This window comes from Neopsephotus bourkii, unplaced genomic scaffold (genome assembly GCF_033783945.1).
Source record: "Neopsephotus bourkii isolate Nb327-2 ecotype Australia unplaced genomic scaffold, CSIRO-AGI_Nbou_v1 NB_1358, whole genome shotgun sequence".
NCBI classification, from domain to species: Eukaryota; Metazoa; Chordata; class Aves; order Psittaciformes; family Psittacidae; genus Neopsephotus; species Neopsephotus bourkii.
In genome coordinates, this window is record NW_026901837.1 from 2,076,637 (window position 1) to 2,096,099 (window position 19,463).

Consider the following 19,463-nt stretch of genomic DNA (forward strand, 5'->3'; position numbering starts at 1 on the left):
GGTGGCTGGCTTCTTGGCTGTCCTGCCAATGGCGCCTCTCGGTGTTGCAGCAAGATGGCGGCGCCCAGCCGCCGAGCCCGCAGAAGGCTTGTGGCGGTCTGGCGGCCGTGAGGCGGCGGGAAGCGGGTCGCTATGCTGCGTGCCTCTCTCCGCGAGGTGAGTGGTGCCAGCCCACCCTGTGAGCTGCCGCGGCGAGGGGTGGGCATGGGAGAGCGCCCCGCTCCGAGGACCGGGGTGATTGTGGCGGGCTCGCAAGGTGACCGGGGTGAGCGGGCCCGCAGCGGGATCGCTCCATTTGCCCCTTTTACGAAGCGCGGGGCGGTAGGGGACTAGACGCAGCATGGCCTGGGGAGAGCCCTTCCCGTGGGCTCTTTCTTGGCCGCGCTTTAACGCCCCGAGGTGGGCTCTGTTACCTGGCTGCGTTGAAAGTCTGGGGATTGTGCTTTCAGGTGTCGGCAGCTCTGAAGGAAGGACATGTCTCTCCGACGGAGCTTTGCCAGCGGTGCCTTGCCCTCATCAAAAGTACAAAATTCCTTAATGCTTATATTACTGTAGCGGAAGAAACTGCTTTGAAGCAGGCTGAAGAATCAGAGAAAAGATACAGAACAGGTATGTTTGTGATAATATTAGTCTTTACAAAGTTGTTTCGGATGAGATCCTTGTGTTAGATGAAGTACGTTTTTCTTCGTAAAGCAGGTGTATGTGCTACTTGTTTGACTGTTAAGGGGATGAGGCTTGTGGTTGAGGCTTCTGTGAGTGCATGCTTAAGGGTGTAGGTAGTGTGTTCTGTCCAAAACCAGCGGCAAAACCTGGACTAAGCCAGGCACTGCAAATTAAATAAATAGGCTCAATGTTTCCTGAGCAGCACTGCTGCTGCTGATTGCCTCTTCTTTCCCTCAGCAGTTTATTTTGAATTGGTAGCTAACAGTTACCATAAAGGGGAAGATGCAGTGGTGTTCTGCAGCCTGTTGGCTGCGGTAGACAAACGCCTGGCTCAGCCTGTCAGTTTTTCACTTAAGAAAGCGAATGAAAATAAAGCAGCTTTGCCAATCACAGTTACTAGTTGGTGAACAGAACATCATTCAGTCCTGTTATCTGCAGCATTTAGAGGCTGACCATCCTCATTTTCATTTGCATATCCCAGAAGACAGAAAAATTTCACCTAGTGGGGTACTTTTTTTCCTTTCTGGGTGAAATTTACAGTTCTCTGGCGGCTTAAGAGAATTGTGTTTTGCGTCCTGACGTAGGCAATTTTTCTGGATAGTGGATAATCACTTAGGGAAGATTTTCTCAGCTTCAGGGTTTTTTGGGGTTGTTTTTTTTTTGGTTTTTAAGATCATATCTACTGCATGTGTCAGGTGGGCAGCATTTAGGGCTCCCAGCCTAGGGATTGAGTAGATTTAGGCAGCACCTGTGGCTGAAATAAGCATTACATGGTTATATTTGAAGAGGTAAGTACTCCTTCAGGATAGCTAACTTACAGCAGCTACCTGTCTTGTGGGCTTAATCACATTTGCAAAGCTCTGCTCTGTGGGGCCAGGTCTGGTTTCAGCAGAATGCTGAATGCTAGAGTTAGAATGGAGGGACATTCTTGAAAATGTAACAAACAATTCTCAAATGCGAAGTGGTGGGTAGCATTCTTGCTTCCAAATAACACCCAGAAGGGTGTGTAATAAGAACTGTATTTGGTAAGAAGGCTATACATATAGCATGCTTTGCCTCAATCTCTGTTTTCGTTTTTTTTGCAATAATTACCAATGCAGGTCAGCCACTGGGTGTTTTGGATGGAATTCCTGTTGCAGTAAAAGACAACTTTAGTACAGCTGGCATTGAGACAACATGTGCATCAGAGATGCTAAAAGGTACAGTAGAGCTTTTCAAGTCTCATTTTAATGTTCTTGCTCTTCTCTTGAGAGGGTTTATGGAGTCTTCCAGAAATCTAAATATTTTCAAAAAATTGAGCTGAGCTCATTTGAGGAAATACTTTTATCTGATTTCTTCTCCCAAGCTCATCTGGTATTACAGAGGCATCTTTTTCTTGTTGCAAGCACATTATCTCCTTTATTCACACAATTCCATGCTTTCAATACAACATTGCTTATTATAGCATGTGTACTAGAACAAAATGGTTCTATAGTTCACACTCTCCTTCATGTGACCTTTAGGTCTCCAGGAGAGCAGTCAGTACTGTTCTCTCTAGCAAAATCCAAAGGAAGTCTTTTATTTGTTTGTTTGTTTTCTGTTGATAATTGTTGACTTAAGTAGTTTTTCATATGGCTTAGGAGGATTAGACATTGCCAATTCTTTTCTCTATGTTTCTGATATACAAACATGTCTATAAGGCTATTTTATTTTTTTGAAGCTTCCTGAACTCATTGTTTCTATTAACATGCTATGAACATTTTCAAGGTGTTAGAACGTTTCTGTGGTAAAAGCAAAAGTAGAAAACATTTCTTATGTCTGTTATATTCTTGACAAAGTACAACTGAAAAGTTTTGTGGAAGAGGAACTTAATCTGATCATGTTTGTTTGTTTTAATAGCAGAGGAAACCAGTGAGGTGCTGGCACAGTTTGCCCAGAGAAGTTGTGGCTGCCCCATCCCTGTCAGTGTTCAAGGCCAGGTTGGATGGGGCTTTGAGCAACCTGGTTTAGTGGAAAGTGTCCCTGCCTATGGCAAGGAGCTGGAACTAGGTGATCTTTAAGATCCCTTCCAACCCAAACTGTTCTGTGATTCTATGAAACAAAATACGACTTTGCCATTTTTGAAAAAGTAGTATTACCTGAGATGCTTTTCCTTAAAAGCACAGTCTCAGACTCACTGTGATTGATTGTAATATAGTGGCTGAGAGTATTAGGAGTGGTTTTGTGTATATTGTTCCTGTTGAGAGTAAGGGTGTAGAAACGGCTGTCAGTAGTTAAAGAAGGAATTGGTTGCTACCTGAGATCTCCTATAAGTGTCATAGTTCTCATCCTGGTTTATGTAAGGTCTACGTGGTTATGGGTGCACATGTTTGATCACAGGATAGCAAATTAGCATTTCAGTTTGCGTTTAACCATATGTTCCTTTATTTCATGGTAACCAGAGATAATGCAAGATATCTTATCGCTTTTCTCTAAAAAGCCGTTTCTCGTTCTTCTAATTTTAGGCAGTTCCTGCAAATTGGCTGAATGCAGTAATTTGCTACGCTTGTGGTAACTTGTTTGTGAAGTCTTAGCTCCATGCTCTAGAAATATATAATCCAGAATTACTGGGTTGTAAACTGTGGAGGGGGAAAAGAAAAAAAAAGATACTGCAAACAAACCAGCATTTGGTTTACTTTGTTAAATTTTGGAAATTACTCATGTTATCTTGAAGCAGTGTGAACTGACAGTTTTTCTGCAGAAATAATGACAACTTTGAAGAGTTCAGAGTAGCTGATCATAAAAATCAGCTTTATCTCACCAATCACTCTTAACTGTTCTGATTGTTTTCAGGTTATATTCCTCCTTACAGTGCTACAGTAGTTCAGAAATTACTGCATCAGGGAGCTGTGCTTTTAGGAAAAACAAACCTAGATGAATTTGCAATGGGGTGAGTGATGCATATTATTTTTTATGTGTTGATTGCACATTAAATAGAATACACACTGTCTGTTCCGATCTACCTGTAATCCTTAACTCGTCTTCTGTGAGGTTAGAAAATAATGAATACTTACCCATGAAGAGTATATAGAATTGCATGGATTTCTCCTTGAGCATATATACTGTTGTATAACTAGTATAAATGCTGAGTTTATGAACATAGCATTCAACTATAGCTTTGTTTGAGGGGGAGGAAATGGTGCAGTGTTTGCAGAAGGCCAAGGACAAGCAGACTTCTTCAGATCCAGTGGTGTGTTAGTATAATTGGTTACGCCACCAATTAATTGCTGCCTTTTTTCTCTTCCTTACTGGGTTGGTTTTGTTTTTTTTTGCCTTTAGCTGACCGTTTCCATGTCCCTTATCACAGTCAGTGCCTCTGCTGGTCAGCAGCTGGAGTAATTTGTGCAAGTACTCCATGGTTTGCTGCAAACAGGCTAATCTAGAGCAACACTTTAAATTGCCTAAGCTGATGCTGGTGACTTCTTGTTGGGAGCACACTGGAAAATGCTCTCACAAATTGATTCTCCAGCAAATCAGTGAAGGTAGCCAAGCTATAGCAGGGAACAGCATTGAGCTGTTAGCAATGGGAGTCTCTGTCACTGCAGTTGTTGGGTCTCGAGAGGAATGTCTGGGTCTTTAGTTACATGTGAAACAATATTTGTTGTGTTCTTGACCAGAATCAGGTGTGGTTGGGAATTCACATGGGTAGGGTGGAAATACTTTGTATTTTTTTGGATAAAGTAATTTCTGAGTCAAAGTGATACTCTTCAAAGGAAGAGCAGAGAAAAGGCACACTAAAAAAAAAAACCCTGATTATAGAATCATAGAATAGTTAGGGTTGGAAAGGACCTTAAGATCATGAAGTTCCAACCCCCCTGCCATGGCCAGGGACATCTCGCTCTAAACCATATCACCCAAGGCTTCGTCCAGCCTGGCTTTGAACACTGCCAGGGATGGAGCATTCACAACCTCCCTGGGCAACCTATTCCAGTGCCTCACCACCCTAACAGGAAAGAACTTCCTCCTTATATCGAATCTAACCTTCCCCTGTTTAAGTTTTAACCCATTACCCCTTTTCCTATCACTACAGTCCCTAATGAGGAGTCCCTCCTTAGCATCCCTATATGCCCCCTTCAGATACTGGAAGACTGCTCCAAAGTCTCCACGCAGCCTTCTCTTCTCCAGGCTGAACAGCCCCAACTTTCTCAGCCTGTCTTCATATGGGAGATGCTCCAGTCCCCTGATCATCCTCATGGCCCTCCTCTGGACTTGTTCCAACAGTTCCATGTCCATTTTATGTTGAGGACACCAGAACTGCACACAATACTCCAAGTGAGGTCTCATGAGAGCGGAATAAAGAGGCAGGATCACCTCCTTTGACCTGCTGGTCACACTCCTTTTGATGCAGCCCAGGATACGGTTGGCTCTCTGGGCTGCAAGGCTCATGTTCATTTTCTCATCAACCAGCACCCCCAAGTCCTTCTCTGCAGGGCTGCTCTGAATCTCTTCTCTGCCCAGCCTGTAGCTGTGTCAGCGATTGCTCTGACCCAGGTGTAGGACCTTGCACTTGGCATGGTTAAACTTCATGAGGTTGACATCAGCCCACCTCTCAAGCGTGTCAAGGTCCCTCTGGATGGCATTCCTGCCCTCCAGCATATCAACCGAACCACACAGCTTGGTGTCATTGGGAAACTTATGCAGTATTACATCTGATCTAAACTCATTAAAGTACAAGGTTCTTCTAAAAAGGTTTATCCCACTGCTAGCCTCTCATCTCTCTGTGTTTGCATGATCTCTTACATTAGCACCAGCACAGGTCTACCATGAGGTCAAGCAGGGAGAGGATCTAGCTCCAAAGAATGATGGGTAGTTTTCAACTGCTGTGTCAACTACCCACTCTGTCTGGTTTGGCTGGTAACAGTGGCACCCTGGAGTCAGAGGGGAGCATGGGGTGGAGGTTGTGAGGAAGGAGGAAAGTACCACTGCTTCTGCCTCTGGTGACAGCTCACACTTAGGTGACCACAAGCTGACTGAAACCACTTTGAGAAGCCAGTCACACTGAACCAGGGAGCAGTGGCCTTAAGAGAGGCCTACAGCTCAAGTAATAGTGTGTTATTTAGAGAAGTGCTTGTTCCCACCCCTCTCTATTAGCATGGTTTGTCACAAGACTGTTGTCATGTTTTGCCTTTTCCAAATGCAGCATTAGGAAACCAGAAGACCTATATTTTGAAGTAGATGTGCAGCTTTATTGTTACATAGCTGAAATCAGTTTTATATTTTTGTGCTTGCCTTCTTTTCAGTGGCATTAGCAGAAGTTAGAGGCACGAATTCAGTTTCTCTGTCAGAAGGGGATGAAGATCTAGAAACTTTACAATTCTGTGTAACATTGTCTTTTTGTATTGCAATCAATTTTGCTAGGAGGAAAATAAATAAAAAAATGGGGAATGCAGTTTGACATTTGTCACTTCTGTCTGCATTTGTCCTGTCCGACTATCTTAGATCTGGGAGTACAGATGGGGTATTTGGACCAGTCAGAAATCCCTGGAGTTATTCAAGACAGTACAAGGAAAAGCCTGTCCCAAAATCCCATCCTGAGGATGAAGATTCTAACTGGGTAATAACGGGAGGAAGCTCAGGAGGCAGTGCAGCTGCTGTGTCATCTTTCACATGCTTTGCGTAAGAGGGTTTTTAAAATTGTTTCATTAAATATATCAACATATGTTGGAATGTTTTATAATGTTCTCATAATCTAATTTGAAATGCAAGGTTTATTTATACTGGCACACAAGAATTATTTCAGCATCCCTAGTTTAGTTGTGGCATATCACAAAGCCAGAATTAATCCAGGTAGGAAAATCTAGGCTTTTTCATTTTTAGCATTAGTCAGCATAATGAGATGACCACTTTGCACTGCATGAAATAAAATAATAATGGCAGTAAAAGAGCAGTTTTATTGTTATTTCCACATAACTCTTAAAGTTGACATGGGATTTGTGACATGTCCTCTTCCTCAGTGTGTTACACAAATACACACTGAAAATGTAATTCAACAGGTGAGGAGATCCCTTAATATGTAGCAGTATAGTAATATTTTCTCCTCTCTTTTGTCTCAGAATTATATAATAATACATGAGATTTGGGATCTAAAAGCTTTCAAATCCCTGACTCAACAACACAGATACTTACTAGACAGATACTTACAAAGTTGTCTGTTTTAAAAAGTTAGAAGGCAGCTTTAGTGTTTGGGGGCTTGTTGTTTTGGTTGGTTGGGGGGGTTTTTTCATTGGTTTTGGGGTTATTTTTTTTAAAGGAACTTACACTAGTCGAGGTTTTTAGGTTTTGTTTTTTAATTAAACAATTGTTATTATCTGTGTGGAATAGCAACATGATATTTAGCAAATCAGTTGTCTATATTATCTTTCCCATGCAACTGTTAAAAGAAATCTGATCCTTAAAACTTTATACCTTTAATTTTATGCAAATTTTAGAGCTACATTGTAGAGCACATGTTATAGAAGATTGAGTTGTGCTCTTAACTGGAAGGTGTCTAAGCATTTAAGAAGGCTCTGTAGTTACTGTGTCCTTATTTACCTATAGACTATATTTTAAGTGTCTATTTTATTGCTAGCATCGATCACAGCTTTTTTTTAAAAAATGCTATGTTTTTATATACAAACCCCATTTTATTTTATGATTTTTAAATGGTACCTGTCCATCTCATTGCCTTCTGCTGGGGTGTAGTCTACTCAACATTTTAATGCTATTGAAAGTGAACTTAGTGCAGCCATCCCTAGGGACTGCTGGTCCTTGTCCTGAGCCAGAATGGGCTGATCCTGACAGAGTCTGGCTGGCACCATCTCTTAAACTGCTGGGCATGCTGAACTCCTGTTTTGCACTGCTCAGCACTTTGTCAAATCAGGAAGGGTTTTGGGTTTTTGTCCAACTATTTTAATGTCTATAAACTATTGTTTATCCTCTCTATTAGTTTCTTCCAAGCATCAGGAATACTGCCAGTCTTTGTATTTTCAATTTGAGATTTGGACATGCAGAGATGCTACAAAATAGAGGAAGTTTTGTGTTACAAAAGCTTTGAAAAAAATACTCTTCAGCAAAGTCAACTGAATTGGTTCAACCATCTTAGATGCTTATGGGAAGTCACATAACCACTTCAAGAAAAATTGTGCCTCCTTCCGAAGTTTCATTTATTTTTGACAAAGATTTGGATGAAAGCTATCTACTTTTTTAAATGGTGCTTGAATTAAAACTATTAAAAACAAAATAAAAGCAGGTTTCATTTCAGTATAAATTTCCAATTCCGTTACAATTTTTGAAATAAAAATTTCAATTCAGAAAGAACAAATTTCACCTGCGAAAGAAAAAAAGCGCTTAAAAACAAAGAAACAAAAAAAAAAACCCCAAACAAAAAAAAACCCCAACCAACAAATAAAAATATATACTGTGTTTAAAAATTGCACCTAAGCTACTGTAACATGGGTATTCTATAATGCTATGCTTTGTAGGTTTGGAAACAAGAAAAACGTCCCAGACTTCGCAAATTATTATCTCTTGTTAAAAGAAGAAGCATATTGTGTTGCTTTTTATTTGTATACTGGAAGATGCTGCTTCATGGCATATTAGCTACTGAGTAAGATACTAATATCTGAAAATAACGAGGCTTATCTCTCAGAACCTCAGTATTGGAACAGACCAGCGGAGAAGGCAGAAGTAGGTATTTAGGGGCATATTCTGATAGCCTAAATTCTACCTATCTACCTCTGCTATGTGAAGAGAACTGGGCTCTCCTGCTGGCTAATTCGAAGACCCTAGGAAAAATAAGAGAACAAATAAAAATAGCAGCCATAAGGAGCGGACTGAAATTTAGGCTGATTATTACTTCTAATCTGGAATAATTCATGCATTTTTAAAATCCATGCATCTTAAAGCCATATGTTTTTATTATTTTGAAATGTTCTGCATTATTTTACTAATAATAATCCTTTTGAAACTATAGAGCCTTAGGGTCAGACACAGGAGGATCTACTCGAAACCCCGCTGCTCACTGTGGTGTAGTGGGTTTAAAGCCAACATATGGACTGATCTCTCGCCATGGTCTCATTCCTCTAGTGAACTCCATGGATGTGCCAGGAATCCTAACCAGATGTGTGGATGATGCAGCAGTTGTGTTAGGTATTACTACTTCATATGTCTTTGTGTACAACATATCTTTGTTCGCAGAATTGTCTCAAAACAAATTGAATTCAGGCTATGTACATTTTCTTGTTCATACATTATGTCATATTTCAGGTTCACTTGCTGGACATGATCCTAAAGACTCTACCACAATTCAGGACAACTTTAAGCCATTTGAACTACCCAGTTTGACTGACGTCAGCAAGCTCTCAATAGGAATTCCAAAGGTACCATTTAAATCCTGTCAAAAACTGTGGACAGGAATGGTAAATAGGACGCTCAACAAAAAAATATTTGTCTTGCTCACCACTTCCCAGTCTCTCATGGTTTAAAACAGTGAAGACAGCATGAGCAGCTCCTGAAAAAGAGCAGTATGTGCTCTGTTGCCTGTGCAGGTGATTCAGAGTAAGCATATGTGATTGCTTCATCTAAAATATTTTGTTGTCATTGTGGGAAGCACTGCTGGGAATTTCTAAAGGAAATGGGGAACTTCAATTCTTGGTTCTCTGTTGCTTTCATCAGTTGCCTGTATAACCTCAAACAAGTTGCTGTTAGTACTGGTTTGTGCAGTGCTTTGAAATACTTCTCTAAGTGGCACTGTGTTAATACAAAGCAGGATTTTCAAGGCAGTGGGGTGACACAGGGACCTGTTATTCTCAGAGCTCTACTAAGGATTGAAAGACAACTGTAATCTTGCCTCTGATTTATGCAGTTAAGCTGTGTTTGTAACTCTAAGGACACTTGCAGTTTAGGTACAATGTTTCAGACTTAAGCCTATTTTTAATTTAGCAAAGGCTCTGCCTTCAAAGAAACAGTGTGCATAACATTTATTGGTTTGATTCTCAGTATTTGAACCTATTTGAACAGGTATACCGAAATATTTAATTTAGTAAAGATGTCCACTGACCAGTTATTCAGTATCTGTGAAATACAAAAATGATATGCCTATAAAATTTATTGGCTGCATACTGTTTAATTTTCATAAATATGAAATAGTGGTATTGGTTAATTATTCATGCCTTTTGGACAGTTGTTTTCTACTGCTACAGATTATTCTGAGCAGATACATGCTTATGTTAAACATGGGTCGTAGCTACTCAGAAATCAGACAGTATTATGACCTTGACATTGTGAGTTAGAACTAAAGCAAATACCTTCAAGAATAGAGAAATATCTTTATCTTACCATAACATAGCTTATCTAAGTCTCCTCCCAACCCCTTGATTATAGTTCTTTGGTGCGTTGTTTCATTTGTTTCACTGTGGCATGCCAATTGCTGCTGATATGCTGTGGCTGTAATTTCTTTTAATCTTTCCTACTCAGAGCAGCGCTAGTATTAGGGCTTAAACCTGAAGAGTTTCTATCCATGAAGTGCAGAGCAGTGCAATGCAGTCTCCATAAGTATAGCCAAATAAGTGGATAACTGGGCAATTTCTCCTTCAGAAGAAAATTACATGGTCTGTGATATGTGGGTTGATCCTACCAAGATGAATATAATATTCCTAAGAGGACTGAATCCTGTTAATTTAATACTGCTTGACTGCATAATATCTAGTAGATGGAAGAAACTTTAATAAGTAGTTAATATCATATAGTGGTGATGTAATAGTTTTGATGTATTTTTAGCAAGGAGTATTTGCAGTTTGGTTGCCATTAGAAGTAAACTGATATGTGAAAATCATTTCCCTTCTTGTTTTTCTCTAAGGAATATCATGCACCAGGGCTTTCTAGTGAAATTCTGGCTCTCTGGTCAAAGGCTGCTGATCTCTTTAAGAATGCAGGCGCTAATGTAATTGAAGTGAGTCTACCACACACTCGTTACTCAATTGTCTGCTATCACGTGCTGTGCACAGCAGAAGTGGCATCAAATATGGCCAGGTTTGATGGACTGGAATATGGTAAGGCTTTTGAAAAAACTTTTCTCAGATAATAGAAACATTGCTGGATGCCATTCAAAAGTATTTAATAGTTACGCTTTTCTTGGTTGAACGCTTGGTGTTATTTCTCTGAGATGGAAAAGAGTAGAAACTCTATCCAAATAAAAATAAGCAACTAAATGCATTGTTTAATATATTTCACTTCCAGACACATGAGTGTCTGGGCTTAAAATCTGTTTAATATTTGTATAATAAATCAGGAATATGCTTTGTTGTTTTCCAGAGTAGTAACATGTCAGTCTGCAACAAACAGTGGCCTATTATATTACTATGTCTAACATTATCTTATGTTGTTAAATCTTAAGGATTACAAAAAGTATTAATTTCCAAATTGCTTTTTTCAGGACACCGTTCTGACATGAACAAGTCCACAGAAATTATGTATGCTGCAACACGACGAGAAGGCTTTAATGATGTTGTAAGAGGAAGAATTCTGTCCGGAAACTATTTCTTGTTGAAACAGTAAGTGGAACATCTTGAAACTCAAATTTGCCAAGTTAATAATTTTTTAAGCAAATGGTTGTCATTTGTGACATGAAAAACAGTCATCCTTACACTATTAGCCACTTGTATCATTATTATTCTTGCTTTAGCTATATAATATCTACTGAACTGCTAATAATGAACAAAAGTGTTTCCCTTAGTATTGCCAATGAGCCTTCTGAATTAAATAAGTAAAGCAAGCTGGTAGTTTGGGTTTTTTTTCCCCTTAATAGGGTATTATTAGCACCCATTAGTTAGATTAAGCAAAAACCTATCCTATTGTATGACATTGAAATAGTACTAAAGTATTACTGTCGTAGTGTTAAAAGTTGTATTAGCTATTAATGTCATCAAAACTGCATAGAAAAACTGCTGGTGCATTCTAGTGAAGTCTTCTAAAGAAAGCCAGAACATATGGCAGTTAAATGAACTATATTTCTTTGCCTCAGTATACAGGGAAAGGAAGGCATTTGGCAAAGGTACTAAACTGATGTCTTTACAGAAGACAGATTTTTATCCAGCTCATGTAGAGAAACTGGTGTGTGGATCAATTTGACTTTCTTTTTTTTCTTAGTTTTCAAATTTTAATAGCATTAGCAGTTCAGTATGCATTATATAGCTAAGTCCTTATCCATCAGTTCTAATTTCCGTTATTAAAAGTGCTGATTTTCTCTGTCTTAGTTTGTAAGTTACTAACAGAAGTATTAGTCATGTAATCAGTCTCAAAGCAAGTGCACCACAGAAAGAGCTCTGTCAGCAAGAGTTTCATCAGATGTGACTTCTAGTTCCTCTTAGAGACAGGAGCGTTGTCAGTCAGCGTGTAACAACCAGCTTTTATGGAATGCCGATCTTCTTGCCAAGTGTTCTCCTTCTGGGTAAAACATTCTAGTTCAGATTTCCTAAGGCTGCTTTAAAATTCATGTAGTTCATTCTTCTGTGAAGAAATATGCAATTGGCTTCCATCAAGATTGAACTGGAGAGTCCTGTTCCTGTCCACAATAAATTACTTGTGAAGAACAGGATGGGGTTCAAAAGCATTCTTAGAATAAACAGTAGAGAAGAAGCATCTGTGACTGATGTGAATGTTGCATTTTACAGATAAAAATTGTCTTACTTTTGAAATCTGCAAAATTACTAGGTGACTGTTCAGAAAGTTCTGTTTAATACTTTTATCAGTGATTTGGACAAGGGGATCAAGTGCACCCTCAGTAAGTTTGCAGATGACACAGGCAGTTTTAGTGGTTTTATAGAACCATAGAATAGTTTGGGTTGGAAAGAACCTTAAGATCATCAAGTTCCAACCCCTCTGCCATGGGCAGGGACACCTCGCTCTAAACCATATCACCCAAGGCCTCATCCACCCTGGCCTTGAACACTGTCAGGGACGGAGCATTCACAACCTCCTTGGGCAACCCATTCCAGTGCCTCACCACCCTAACAGGAAAGAATTTCTTCCTTATATCCAATCCAAACTTCCCCTGTTTAAGTTTTAACCCATTACCCCTTGTCCTATCACTACAGTCCCTAATGAAGAGTCCATCCCCAGCATCCCTATAGGCCCCCTTCAGATACTGGAAGGCTGCTCCAAAGTCTCCACGCAGCCTTCTCTTCTCCAGGCTGAACAGCCCCAACTTTCTCAGCCTATCTTCATATGGGAGGTGCTCCAGTCCCCTGATCATCCTCATGGCCCTCCTCTGGACTTGCTCCAACAGATCCATGTCCTTTTTACGTTGAGGACACCAGAACTGCACACAATACTCCAAGTGAGGTCTCATGAGAGCAGAATAAAGGGGCAGGATCACCTCCTTTGACCTGCTGGTCACACTCCTTTTGATGCAGCCCAGGATACGGTTGGCTTTCTGGGCTGCAGGCGCACACTGAAGCCGGTTCATGTTCATTTTCTCATTGACCAGCACCCCCAAGTCCTTCTCTGCAGGGCTGCTCTGAATCTCTTCTCTGCCCAGCCTGTAGCTGTGCCTGGGATTGCTCCGACCCAGGTGTAGGACCTTGCACTTGTCATGGTTAAACTTCATGAGATTTGCATCAGCCCACCTCACAAGCGTGTCAAGGTCCCTCTGGATGGCATTCCTTCCCTCCAGCATATCAACCGAACCACACAGCTTGGTGTCATCGGCAAACTTGCTGAGGGCGCACTCAATCCCACTGTCCATGTCAGCGACGAAGATGTTAAACAAGACCGGTCCCAACACCGATCCCTGAGGGACACCACTCGTTACAGGTCTCCAGCCGGACATTGAGCCATTGACCACAACTCTTTGTGTGTGGCCATCCAGCCAGTTCTTTATCCACCGAGTGGTCCATTCATCAAATTGATGTCTCTCCAATTTAGAGACAAGGATGTCGTGTGGGACAGTGTCGAACGCTTTACACAAATCCAGGTAGATGACATCAACTGCTTTACCGCTGTCCATCAGTTCTGTAGCCCCATCATAGAAGGCCACCAAATTGGTCAGGCAGGATTTCCCCTTGGTGAAGCCATGCTGGCTGTCACCAAGCACCTTGTTGTTTTTCATGTGCCTTAGCATGCCTTCCAGGAGAATCTGCTCCAAGATTTTGCCAGGCACAGAGGTGAGACTGACTGGTCTGGATTTTCCTGGATCATCCATTTTCCCCTTCTTGAAAATGGAGGTTATATTTTCCTTTTTCCAGTCGTCGGGAACTTCACCTGACTGCCATGACTTTTCTATGAGCACTCTGGCATATAGTGGTTGTTAATACTCCCTTCCCTTCCCTTTTTTTTTTTTTTTTTTTTTTTTAAGTAGCTGTCGGTTTAGATGGCAATTACTTTTGAAACTGAACTTCTCTGAATTTAAGGATTCCATATTTGTCAGTTCTGCATATGAAGTTAAAAGGAGCAATGGGACATAAAGCTGACTAATTTGTTTCTGCTTCAGAATTGCTTAAAGACAGTTTAGAAATCAATAGACCATGTATTTACATGAGGGAAAAAAAAAGGTTAGGAAAAGATAAAGTCCTTAGAGCGTTCTACAGAGAAGTACACTACACACACATACATAGTTTTAAGTCCTCTGTAGATGATGTGACTTTTTCACATACTTTAAGTATCTTGTTGAATTGAACCCTAAATGGTTAATGCCTATTTTCCAGTCCTGCTTAGCTCTGTATTATTTCTAGGCTTTGCTATGTTGCCCTGCAGTGAAATTCAGTACACAGTTTAATTGCAAAATGGTCATAAAACATTGTTTTTAGTTAATGATTGTAAACCGGGGTTTTGTTTCCCTTCACCTTTCTTCAGGAGTATGCCTTCAGCTCCTCTTTCTCCCAACAGCTTCATTGCTAGACCATAAACACTATGTTTGATGACTAAGCTTCTGTTATATCAAAAAGCCAAGTGCCACTGTTAGTGTTTTAACCAAAAGGAATACTTGGCTTGTTTTTTCTACTGGAACTAAGAAATTAAGTTCTGTATTTTTTGGAATTGGTGTCATGCCATCATGTCCATATTTCTTTCTAGGAACTATGAGAATTACTTTGTCAAGGCACAGAAAGTCAGACGTCTCATTACCAATGACTTTATGAAGGTTTTCAGGAGCGGTGTTGATATTTTACTCACTCCTACTACTCTGAGTGATGCAGTACCGTATATAGAATTCATCAAAGAAGACAACAGAACCCGTAGTGCGCAAGATGACATCCTAACACAGGCTGTAAACATGGCTGGTGAGTAGGGACAGGAATTCAACTAGGTTTTCACCTGCCTAGTCATTTTTAACGTCCATTACCTTCAGCTATTTAACTTTTCATTTAGAATAAAGATGTTTTACCACTGCATTCTAAGTCTTACTATGATAATTAGGTATAAGGATGGCGCATTTATTAAATGCTTTAAAATGTAAGGTTTTGAAGTGGGGCATCTTGAAGCTGAGTGTGAGCTTGCAGATAAGATGAATCTATTCAAGTTCCAGAGACCAAAGTCTTTTTCCAAGGAGACTTGACTTTCTTTTCAGAGGATGCTGACTCCTTAAGTCACTGTAATTTCTTATCACCTAGCAGTATCCTTAGTTCATTGACTCAGGTGGTTTTAATTAGTTCTTTTCCTCTACATCTTTTTTTTTGTCGTTGTTCTCTTAGAATTGTTACAAAAATTACTCCAGCTGGATTTGTTTAATAGTAAGTCTGCCTGTGTATCTTTTTTTTTTGTTCCAGGACTGCCAGCTATAAGTGTTCCTACAGCTCTCTCAGAGAGAGGCTTGCCAGTTGGGCTTCAGTTCATTGGACGCTCGTTCCAGGAGAAGCAGCTTCTCACTGTAGCCAAATGGTTTGAAAAACAAGTAAAATTCCCAATGATTGAGCTGGAAGAAGTGAAGAGGCACGACCGTGGTGTCTTTCAACATCAGAAATCTGCTTCTTTTTCATAACATGGGACTTGCTGGTCAGCTAAAATAAGAAAGCTGGGGGGATAGTATAAAAATGTATTCTTGAAGTTAAAGTTTTTTATCTTCTATAGAAATAATAATTCCTTTTAAGAAGACCATATACAGTAATGCAGGATGGAATCATGACAGCTTGTTACGGTGTTATTAAGGCAAAGTGAATCATTAAGTAAACATGTCTGTGTTATTAAGAACCATTTCTAATTGATATTGAAAATGCTGAGTTGAAATTATATCTCTTTTGCCTGTGGAGCTGCTGTTTTCCATCCCAGAGGGTGTGTAGAGTATCAGGCAATTAAAAGAATTTGCCTGAATTTTCATGTGAAACTTGCATGGTTGCAAAAGGGCTTGGTTTCCTTTGGACCGTAGACTTTTTTGTAATGGCAGCAGCCAGACACACTGTAATGGAACAAAGGTTCCATGTGTTCACCCACAGGTAAATACAAAAGGAAACAAGGAAATAGCATATAGTTATTCTATAGAAATATAGGGAATAACGGCTGGTTTTATAGGGCACCAGTCTGGACAATGGCATGTGGGAAAGGTTTATCTCACAGAGGCAAAAGGATGCTGGGGCACGAATTAGCAGGGCTCATTTGGAGAGCTTTAAACTAGATTCGAAGGGGGATGGGGTTGTAGCTGGGCTTGCCCCAGTGGGGCAGCACTCCAGAATTGATGAAGACTGGGAGGCCTCCAGTAATCCTAGGGTGAAATCGGTGTGCTCAGCTCGCTCCCTGAAATGTCTGTACACCAATGCGCGCAGCATGGGAAATAAGCAGGAGGAGCTAGAAACCTGTGTTAAGTCAGGGGATTATGACCTGGTGGCAATTACAGAGATGTGGTGGGACAGCTCACATGACTGGAATATAGACTGGAATATAGTCATGGAGGGCTATATCCTTTTCAGGAAAGACAGGCCAGCCAGGCGGGGTGGTGGGGTTGCTCTTTATGTGCGAGAGCAGCTACAATGTGTTGGGTTCTGTCCGGGGACAGATGATGAGCGAGTCGAGAGTCTGTGGGTGAGAATTAAGGGGCAGGCTGGCAGGGGCGATACTGTTGTGGGGGTCTGTTACAGGCCACCAGATCAGGGTGAGGAAGTTGACGAGGCCTTCTACAGGCAGCTGAGAGCGGCCTCACAGTCACAGGCCGTGGTCGTCGTGGGGGATTTTAACTTCCCTGATGTTTGCTGGAAGGACTACTCAGCAACCCAGCCGCAGTCCAGGAGGTTCCTCCAGTGTATGGATGATAACTTCCTCATGCAAATGGTGGATGAGCCAACCAGGAGAGGTGCGCTGCTCGATCTCATCCTCACTAACAAGGAGGGTCTGGTCAAAGCAGTAAAGGTTGAGGGCTGCCTTGGTTGTAGCGACCACGAGATGGTGGAATTCAGGATCTTGTGTGGTAGGACCAGTAGAATAGCAAGTAGAATCGCAACCCTGGACTTTAGCAGAGCAAACTTTGGCCTTTTCAAGCAATTGCTAGGGGAAATCCCATGGGCTAGGCTGCTTGAAGGTAAAGGGGCCCAAGATAGTTGGTTGGCATTCAAGGATTGCTTTTTCCAAGCTCAAGACCAGAGCATCCCAACACATAGGAAGTCAAGGAGGAGGGCCAGGAGACCTGCGTGGCTAAATAGGGAATTGCTGGGTATGCTAAAGTGGAAGAGGAGAGTTTACAGGTCATGGAAGGAGGGGCTGGCCACTTGGGAGGAATATAAGGCTGCTGCTAGAGGATGTAGGAAGGCAGCTAGGATGACTAAGGCCTCCTTGGAATTAAAGCTGGCGAGAGGGGTCAAGGACAGCAGAAAGAGCTTTTTCAAATACATGGCAGATAAAACTAACACCAGAGGCAATGTAGGCCCGCTGATGAACAGGACGGGTGCCCTGGTGACAGAAGATACAGAGATGGCAGAGTTACTGAATGCCTTCTTTGTCTCTGTCTACTCTGCCGGAGGCAGTCCTGAAGAGCCCTGTACCGCTGAGACCTCAGATGAAGTCAGGTCAACGGAGCGGTTTGCCTTAGTCGATGAGGAATGGGTTAGAGACCAGTTGAGCAATCTGGACATCCATAAATCCATGGGTCCAGATGGGATGCACCCGCGGGTGCTGAGGGAACTGGCGGAGGTCATTGCTAGACCACTCTCCATCATCTTTACCAAGTCTTGGGAAATGGGAGAGGTGCCTGAGGACTGGAGGAAAGCAAATGTCACTCCTGTCTTCAAAAAGGGCAAGAAGGAGGACCCAGGTAACTATAGACCAGTCAGCCTCACCTCCATCCCTGGGAAAGTGATGGAACACCTTATCCTTGGTGCCATCCTAAGGCATATCAAGGATAAGAGGGTTATGAGGGGCAGTCAACATGGCTTCACCAAGGGGAAGTCATGCTTGACCAATCTCGTGGCCTTTTATGAGGAAATGACACGGTGGATGGATGATGGCAGAGCGGTGGATGTGGTCTACCTTGACTTCAGCAAAGCGTTTGACACAGTCTCCCACAGCATCCTCACAGCTAAATTGAGGAAGTGTGGTCTGGATGATCGGGTAGTGAGGTGGACTGTGAACTGGCTGAAGGAGAGAAGCCAGAGAGCTGTAGTGTATGGGGCGGAGTCTAGTTGGAGGCCTGTATCTAGCGGAGTGCCTCAAGGGTCGGTACTGGGACCAGTATTATTTAATATATTCATCAATGATTTAGATGAGGGAATTGAGTGTACTATCAGCAAGTTTGCTGATGACACTAAGCTGGGAGGGGTGGCCGACACGCCAGAAGGCTGTGCTGCCATCCAGCGAGACCTGGACAGGCTGGAGAGTTGGGCGGGGAATAACATAATGAAATATAACAAGGGAAAGTGCAGAGTCCTGCATCTGGGCAGGAACAACCGCAGGTTCCAGTATAGGTTGGGGAACGACCTGTTAGAGAGCAGTGTAGGGGAGAGGGACCTGGGGGTCCTAGTGGACGACAGGATGACCATGAGCCGACACTGTGCCCTTGTGGCCAAGAAGGCCAATGGCATCCTGGGGTGTATTAGAAGGGGGGTGGTTAGTAGGTTGAGAGAGGTCCTCCTTCCCCTCTACTCTGCACTGGTGAGACCGCATCTGGAATATTGTGTCCAGTTCTGGGCCCCTCAGTTTAAGAAGGACAGGGACCTGCTGGAAAGAGTCCAGCGCAGGGCAACTAAGATGATTAAGGGAGTGGAGCATCTCCCTTATGAGGAAAGACTGAGGGAGCTGGGTCTCTATAGTTTGGAGAAGAGGAGATTGAGGGGTGACCCTATTAGTGTATATAAATATATAAAGGGGGAGTGTCATGAGGATGGAGCCAGGCTCTTCTCAGTGGCAGATAATGATAGGACAAGGGGTAATGGGTACAAACTGGAACACAAGAGGTTCCACTTAAACTTGAGAAGAAACTTCTTCTCAGTGAGGGTGACGGAACACTGGAACAGGCTGCCCAGGGAGGTTGTGGAGTCTCCTTCTCTGGAGACATTCAAAACCCGCCTGGACACGTTCCTGTGTAAACTTATCTAGGTGTTCCTTCTCTGGCAGGGGGATTGGACTAGGTGATCTTTTGAGGTCCCTTCCAATCTCTAGCATACTGTGTGATACTGTAACATACAGTTAACACTTAAAAAAATTGATTAAAAAATCCCTACTTCTAGAAAACTCATGCAGGATGTGAAAAAACCTCAAGGTTTATAAACCATGTGGATTACTTTGATTACATCAATTGTAAGAATTATGAATTCTAGATTTCTTATTCTTGTGTAATTGTTTTCTTCTTCCTTCATCACTGTTCCTTGTAATGAGCACTTAATGCTTACTGA

At 41.9% G+C, this 19,463-nt stretch overlaps 1 protein-coding gene across 1 annotated transcript; it reads left to right on the forward strand.

Moving 5' to 3' along the window:
- The first annotated feature begins 16 nt into the window (after positions 1–16).
- Positions 17–15,880, forward strand: QRSL1 (glutaminyl-tRNA amidotransferase subunit QRSL1). The gene is made up of 11 exons (XM_061366752.1): positions 17–156; positions 450–609; positions 1,764–1,862; positions 3,475–3,571; positions 6,121–6,297; positions 8,633–8,808; positions 8,926–9,038; positions 10,517–10,709; positions 11,093–11,210; positions 14,728–14,933; positions 15,420–15,880. The coding sequence occupies exons 1-11, from the start codon at positions 133–135 to the stop codon at positions 15,629–15,631; spliced, it is 1,575 nt and encodes a 524-aa protein (XP_061222736.1). The 5' UTR covers positions 17–132; the 3' UTR covers positions 15,632–15,880.
- Positions 15,881–19,463: the final 3,583 nt, after the last annotated feature.